Source organism: Neolamprologus brichardi, chromosome 3 (genome assembly GCF_056152115.1).
Source record: "Neolamprologus brichardi isolate AB-2024 chromosome 3, ASM5615211v1, whole genome shotgun sequence".
NCBI classification, from domain to species: Eukaryota; Metazoa; Chordata; class Actinopteri; order Cichliformes; family Cichlidae; genus Neolamprologus; species Neolamprologus brichardi.
Genome location: NC_142106.1, coordinates 10,805,001 through 10,813,088, shown reverse-complemented (window position 1 = coordinate 10,813,088; position 8,088 = coordinate 10,805,001). Strand labels below are relative to the sequence as shown.

The 8,088-nt window shown below is 39.5% G+C and overlaps 1 protein-coding gene across 1 annotated transcript in view; it reads left to right on the top strand.

The window, feature by feature from the left end:
* Positions 1–2,362: 2,362 nt before the first annotated feature.
* The window catches only part of LOC102798119 (polyamine-transporting ATPase 13A2-like), a 38,456-nt gene continuing 32,730 nt past the window's right edge, over positions 2,363–8,088 (top strand). Inside the window, exons 1-9 of the mRNA XM_087838115.1 lie at positions 2,363–2,395; positions 4,944–5,111; positions 5,931–5,989; positions 6,090–6,156; positions 6,243–6,322; positions 6,431–6,508; positions 6,594–6,663; positions 6,970–7,104; positions 7,225–7,291. Coding sequence (XP_087694241.1) covers positions 2,363–2,395; positions 4,944–5,111; positions 5,931–5,989; positions 6,090–6,156; positions 6,243–6,322; positions 6,431–6,508; positions 6,594–6,663; positions 6,970–7,104; positions 7,225–7,291 — 757 coding nt within the window. The remainder of the gene's footprint in view (positions 2,396–4,943; positions 5,112–5,930; positions 5,990–6,089; positions 6,157–6,242; positions 6,323–6,430; positions 6,509–6,593; positions 6,664–6,969; positions 7,105–7,224; positions 7,292–8,088) is intronic.

Below are 8,088 nucleotides of genomic sequence, written 5' to 3'. Positions count from 1 at the left end.
ACATTTTTTGTCCAAACACACACACACACACACACACACATATATATATATATATATATATATATATATACATGGAACGCCATAACCAAGTGGCCGGCATAGTGTACAGGAACATCTGTGCCGAGTATAACCTGGAAGTCCCGAGGTCAAAATGGGAGATGCCCCCAAGGGTGGTGGAGAATGACCGAGCTAAGATCCTGTGGGACTTCCAGATACAGACGGACAAAATGGTGGTGGCTAACCAACCGGACATAGTGGTGGTAGACAAACAGAAGAAGACGGCCGTAGTGATCGATGTAGCGGTTCACAATGACAGCAATATCAGGAAGAAGGAACACGAGAAGCTGGAGAAATACCAAGGGCTCAGAGAAGAGCTCGAGAGGATGTGGAGGGTGAAGGTAACGGTGGTCCCCGTGGTAATCGGAGCACTAGGTGCGGTGACTCTCAAGCTAGGCGAGTGGCTCCAGCAGATGCCGGGAATAACATCGGAGATCTCTGTCCAGAAGAGCGCAGTCCTGGGAACAGCTAAGATACTGCGCAGGACCCTCAAGCTCCCAGGCCTCTGGTAGAGGACCCGAGCTTGAAGGATAAACCGCCCGCAGGGCTGTGCTGGGTGTTTTTTTGGCATATGCAGAAAATAGGTTTAAATGTTTAACACATTTCTTCAAGTCAAAGACTGTTGCATATAATTTAATTTCTGATTAATGTACATGTACATAAAATTAAAAGATTAAAAGTAATAAAACAAATTTTAAAAAGTGACTTTTTCCTATTTTATATGGTGAATTATGCATAAAAAATAGAATTGGGCTGAAAGCTCTACTGCTTTATTACGTATTCAGCGTGTGTATCATATTTTTTTAAAGTAACTAAAGTAATAAAGTAACTAATTATTTTTGAAATAAGTAATCAATAAAGTAGAATTATTTTCTTGGTGAAGTAATCAGTAATTATGAACTAATTACTTTTTTCAAGTAACTTGACCAATGCTGGTCCCTAGCAGTAGTAGTACTAGTATTGTGCAATAAACGTGCATGCAGGCTTGAAAAACCATCACTCTTCTGGCTTTCAAATGATGAAAATATATTACATGCGCATCATCCCTCCCACACAGCTCTTTCGCATGGATCAGGTGAAATGCCTGACTACTCCACTCTTTCATATGTCAAAGTGAGAGTCAGTCTCTCCTAAATTGCTTTATTGATAAGTAGTTTTAGTCATTGGTAAACGGTAGTGCCACCTCTATTTAAAAGTGCTTTATCTGTGGATCAGGGAGGGGCCCCAGCTCGGCACACCCTCATTATATGTTTAGGTGCACCAGCTCTGTCCAGCATCCTCCCCTCATACTTGATCCAACTCATCACCTGAGTGTCTAGAACATATGGCTGAAGATCTGATGCTAGAATTACAAAATCAATCATCAACCTGCAGCACATGCCATATTCAAACATGGTGTTTGTTATGGTAACCTTGGTTTTGGAGTCCAGTAACAGAACACCACTGAGGTTCACATCGGGGAGACAGTTTCTCCCAATCACACCCCTCCAGGTGTCAATGTCATTGAATATATAAACAAACACACACACACAGGGTCCTCCCTCTACTGTGGGCTCAGAGCAGTGGCGGACGATGAAGGCGGATTCAGACCCCAGGAACAGCTGGATAAACTGTGGAAGTGAAGACTTCCTGTGTTTGTGCTCATTTTAATGTTTGTGTCTGTGGTGGGTGTGACTGATGCCCTAGAGGCACCGCACGGGCATTAAATGACCTGCGGATGTGCAAACCTCTAAAGTCAGTCTGACAGGAACACAGCACTCACTGATGGTAAGCTTAGATAGTTCCTAAATTTATATTTAATCTATATTTAGTGCTAACAAAAGTGGTTTGTTTAGTTTCAGGTCTTTGCTTTTACTTTTTTCTGTTTTGTTTGTTTTATATCATTAAAATATTTCCTCTGTTATTTAATGATTTTATTGGTCCTGATATGAATTTCTAACAAACTTCTTCTTTAGTTCCTGGGAGCTCATATTTCTATGGGAGCTTTAAAGATGTATCCAATCTGTTTAGTGGCTTAATTCATTTATGGGGATGTGATTTAAATATAACTCACATTGGGCAGTGCTTAGATTCATTTATTTTGGAAATGTGACTTTTTGTAGAAAACAAAACCAAAAAACCTCAGCCCAGTTTAGAACACACACATTAAGCTGATATTTTTATTTAATCTGAGTATGAATACAAGAAAACCAAAATATGTGGAGGAGCATGGTAGTGTTTTCTGTTGACTTTAAAGTGTGTTTGTTACTCAGGTCAAACAATACCACAGAAGCACAGCTGGTCTTCATATCCTGCTGTGTAGACCATGACGGAACCGCAGGGTGGACTCTCACCACTGGTAAGTTGCAACACTGGGTACGGCACCCTGAGCTTTTCTGACACATATAGCACCAGTGAATCAAACTAAAATGACAGGTTGAGTAAGAAAAACTGCAGGGGTTGATATCCTGATGGTAAAAGTACTTTAGATCTGTTGGCCCAGAAACTAATCCAAAATGTGAGCATTTAGATGTTGTGTGGTCATTACTAATAAAATGTTTTAGGCTTAACTTTGGTGATCGTGTCTTCAGAGATCCACAGTCTCAGATTATGAGAACATTTAATTTATGCAGGACTGGGTATAATTGTTTCTATACTGAGGGAATTCATACTGTTCGGCCAATAAATATTTGAGTAGAGACAACTATTCTAGTTTTGGTCAGGTACACGTGTACCATGAAATGTACATAAAACAGTGCAGACTTCCAACTTTAATTCTGTGGGTTGGACAGGAAGATGCATAAAAATGTAAACTAAAGCATTTTTGTTAAAACAATCCCTTTATTTCAGGGGTTGAAAATTAATTGGACAAATTAAATAACTGAAAATAAAATGTTCATTTCTAATACTGAATTGAAAACAGTTTGCAAGCAATGACAGCTTGAAGTCTTGAATTCATGGATGTCCAGCCCGTTCTCACTCCCGAGGCGTAACATGCCAACGTTTTGTCACGTCCCGCGGCGTTCCTGAGGAAGGAGACCTTCGGCGTTCTTATGGTACGCGGCGGGTTATGGCTGAAATCCAGTGCAATGACGCTCCCGCGGTAATAGACGTTCCAGCCCTGTATTCCAGCCCTAAACCTAACCTTATCCCTAGCCCTAACCATAACCTTTTTCCTGACGTTAACCAGGACTTTAATGATGTTAAATAGCGTGTTTCTAAGCGATTTGAAGAAAAAGAGCAAACATGTGTAGATTGAGTCCATACGGTTCTCATATTTCCTCATTTTTCCGAGGTCGTCATTTAGGAACGTGGTGGGTAGCCGAAAACGTAATATGTTGACAATTTGTCACCTAGTGTAAAAAGTTACGCTTTGGGAGTGAGAACGTGTTGCGATGTCACCAGATACTGAGTTTCGTCTTTTTAAATGCTCTGCCAGGCCTTTACTGGAGGAGCATTTAAATCGTTGCTTTATTTGGGCCTTTCTGTCTGGAGTTTAGTGTTCAGCAAGTGAAATGCCCTACTGGGTTAAGATCAGGTGACTGACTTGGACATTCAGAAATATTCCACTTCTTTGCTTTAATAAACTCCTGGGTTGCATTGACTTCATGTTTTGGGTCATTGTCCATCTGTATGATGAAACTTAACTGGGTTTGAGCAGACAGTATGTCTCCGAATGCCTCACAATTCATGCGGCAGCTTCTGTCCTGTGTCACGTCATCAATAAACACTAGAGTCCCAGTGCCACTGGCAGCCATGCACTCCCAAGCCATCAGACTGCCTGCACTGTGATTTACAGATGATGTGGTATGTTTTGGATAATGAGCTGTTCCACACCGTATCCATAGTTTTTTTCTTGGCATCAATCTGCTAGAGGTTGATCTTGATTTTATCTGTCCAAAGAATGTTTTTCCCAAATTGCGCTGGCTTCCTTTTTTTTTTTTTTTTTTAGAGAGAATCCATTCTAGCCTTTTTATTCTTGAAGCTTATGTGTGGCTTGCACCTTGCAGTGAACCCTCTTTCAATCAATGTTGTCTTCACGGTAAACTTGGATATTGATACTTCTACCTCTTTGAGAGTGTTTCTCACTTGGTTGGCTGTTGGAATGGGGTTTATCTTCACCATGGAAATGATTCTGCGATCGTCCACCACTGTTGTCTTCCCTGTCCAGGTGTTTAATGTGTTGCTGAGTTCACCAGTGCTTTCTTTCTTTCTGAGGATGTACCAAACTGTAGATTTTGCCACTCCTAATATTGTAGCAATTTCTTTGATGGGTCTTTTCTGTTTTTGCAACTTAATGATGGCTTATTTCACCTGCATGGAGAGCTCCTTTGACTGCATGTTGTCTGTTTACGACAAAATATTTCAATGAAAGCACCATACCTCAAATCAACTCCAGGCCTTTTATCTGCTTCACCGATAATGACACAATGAAGGAATTGCCCACACCTACCCATTAAAATACCTTTTGAGTCATTTGTCCAATTGACTTTGGACCCTTTATAACAGAGTACAAAGTAATTTTTAAGATATCAGGGCCCACTGTTTTGTTTTGTTTGTTAAGGTCCTGTGATTTGCACCTAACCCAGCCCTTTGCTAAAGACCAATTTGACGGCATAGTTCCTGATATTACAAGGACATTCAAACCCCTGCACCACAACAAAGTCATTCACGGAGCGATAAATCAGGAAAAATACATCAGTAAAACTGACAGCAAAAGATCAAAAAGGAAAGACGAGCTTCATGTGAAAAATAATCCTCTTCTAGAACTGCTACACTTTGCAAAGCCATACCGCTTTAATAGTAGCTTTTAATTGTGCACTCTGGTCCTGACAGGTCAACAGGATTCATGTAAATTAGCTTTTGTGAACTGATGTAATCCAGTGTTTCTCTCTCTGTCCCAACAGGATTTACAGGGTTATAAGTGGGTGAGTTGGCGAGTGTGGTTGTGTCGTCTGGGTTTCGTGCTCTCCCTGGGTCTCCTGTGGATTGCATTTTACTGGTGGCCACGGTTTGCTGTCCTTGTCCGCTGCAGTTCCTGCCCTCCAGCTTTGGCAGATGTTCTAATATTAAAAGTGAGGACACCCAGAATTATCACAGACACTGGATTTTTTTTTTTTTTTTTTTTACAAATTTTAATTTACCTGCTTACAATTTTGTTCCACATTATTCCTCCATGTGCTAACATGCAAAAGAAGGTTTACCATCTATGCTTTGTTACTTTCACATTCATTTAACATGAAATCAGATCAATCCATTCAATTCAGTTTTGTTTTATATAGAACCAAATATAAACATTTACTCAAGACAGATGAAGACCCTACAATAATACAATTAAAACCTCAACAATCATATAACCTTCTATGAGCAAGCACTTTATGACACTGGAAAGAAAAAACTCCCTTTTACCAGGAAGAAAGCTCCAGCAGAGCCAGGTTCAGGGAGGGGCGGCTATCTGTCCGATCCTACTCTAGGAACCACAAGTTTGTGCTGTAATGGGGTGAAATGGTATTATAAGGTCATTAAGATAAGATGGGGCCTGATTTTTTTTAGACTTTGTATGTGAGGAGCAGGATTTTAAATTTCTTTCATTTAAAGCTCTCAATTAAATGTCCTCTCTGTTATAGTTCTGCCACTTGCTTTGTTTTTTTTATGGTTGTTTTAATCCCACATCATACGTGAACATGTTCCGACATGGAAAATTGGAATATATAGAGTAAATTTGCACAGGGAATTTTAAACCTTGACAGTTGCTTTTAGTTTTTCTTCTTGACCACGTTGTAGATTGAGCTGTATGTTCAAAAAACAACAACAACATTCTTTTGTAGTTTCCAAGAACACAAAACCTTTATCAAAATAATTTATGTTAAAAAAAAAAATATGTTTTTTCCCAGGACTCTTCTGGCCAGCAGTCTGTGGTGGAGGTCCTCACTGAGGAGGTAGAGGAGGGCAGGTCAGCTCTGTCACCTCTAACCTGTCAGCTCTTACATATTTAGAAGAACACTGAAAAAAACTATGTGTCTAGTATAGCTAACTTTGCTGATTCCTTACAGTTTGGAGCTGCTGGGAGAGCTAGAGGAGCCAGACTGCAGAGATACTGTTCATCTGTACACAGGGGAGGTAATGTGAGCTGTCTTTAGTAAATTATTTTCTGCTGAGTGATTTCTGTCAAGCCTGTGGAAAAAGTGAGCTTTACTTGTTTACAGAAAACGCTGCTGCGGTACTACCTGTTTGAAGAGCTGCGATACATCTGGGTGGACAGGAAGGGTGCTTTCTGTCGTGTTAGGTACTGGAAAAAGAAATAAAACTGTGAGATTTAACTGTTAAATTCAAAAGGAGAAAATACCTCAGAGCCCACTGACATATTACTACAATTTCTCGTCTCCGGTCTTAGTTCTCTTCATGAAGACTGGACCTGCAGTAAACTGTATGACTTCCAAAGCGGACTGAGTCCTCAGGAGCAGAGCTCAAGGTAGGAGAGGATATATGAATGGAGAAATGATCAGATTGTTTTTAATACAACAGGATGACTGTAATTTCTTATATGACTTTTTCAGGAGAAGCATATATGGAGCCAACCTCATCAATGTACCAGTAAAGCCTTGGATAAGGTTGTTGTTTGAGGAGGTGGGATTATAATCACATTATTATTATATTTCTATTACTATTATTATGTACATGTATTTTTTTAAATCACAGTGCTTCTAAATATTTGAAGTATTAATGTCAAGGGCCGAAAGGCCAGTATGTGGGAGCTGAACCAAAAAGCAGATTCAAGGGACAATAAGACTGAGAATTTAACAAAGCTTTATTGAACACAGCAGTGGAAACATAGAAGTGCAGCGTGGGTCTCTGGTGTGCAGACACTTAATTTATAGAAATGTCACATTAAATGACCTCTTAAACTATTTCTATCTTTTTCTGTTTCCGTAGATCCTCAACCCGTTCTATGTGTTCCAGCTGTTTGGCATTGTCCTTTGGATAAGTGATAACTATTATTATTATGCCACAGTGGTCCTTCTACTCTCTGCCGTCTCCATTGTTTACTCACTTTATGAGACCCGCAGAGTGAGCATGTCATGTGACACAGTATTAAATTACAGTTTATTTGGTTTGTCTTTGAAAATGAATGTTAATAATTAATTACGCTTCTTTTTTTTCTTTTTCTTTTTTTACATTACTTCAAAGCAATCTACCACTTTGCATAACATGGCCAGGTTGGTCACAGACGTCACGATCCGCAGAAACTCAGGAGGTGAGTTTTAAGTGCATTCATACATCCATCACTACTATACACAGCTACTGATGACACAGACAGAGGGGTAGGGCTGTGCGATATGACCAAGATCTCATAATCTGAGATAAGACATTTCTCATCCCGATAACAAAATATATTGCAAAAAATTGACATTTTCTGTAAATTCTTTGGTTCTCGGGCAACTCGACTTGCGTGAAGGGTTTTCAGCTGGACATTGTATACCTGGAGTCGAGTGTTTTCACCGAGGCATGACACTATACACTTTTAGATATAATTAGTAACGGCTGCCATTTTCTTTGTGAGTATTTACTACATGGCTTTCTGCGGGTAAAAGCCTGTTCAAACCTTTGAGTCTAAACTTTATTTTGAGCACCTGATGGCTTTTTTTTTGCTTCTCATACATAAACATTCTCATGATGTTTGTATTTTGTATTGTATTTGTATGCATGTTTCTATGTATTTTGTCATCATTTCAGTTTATTTTGAAAAATCTCAACAGGATCTTCAACTTTATCGTGAAAAGTTTATGTGGACTATTAATTATTATGTTAATTAATTATTCATGACAACATGTAACTAGAACTGTGTAATAATTTGATCAGTTTCAGTTCATCACATAAAATCATTTGGTTCACAGCACCTACATCCAATGTGACCATATTTCTTTCCAAGTCCAACAAAAGCTTTCTGTATTACCTTAAACGTGTACGGCACATTCGAACTGGGGCCTTCTTCCCCGAGGTGATCTCCTACCACGGACCCATCTCCTAGTGAAGCTCACTCCAGGCACCCTG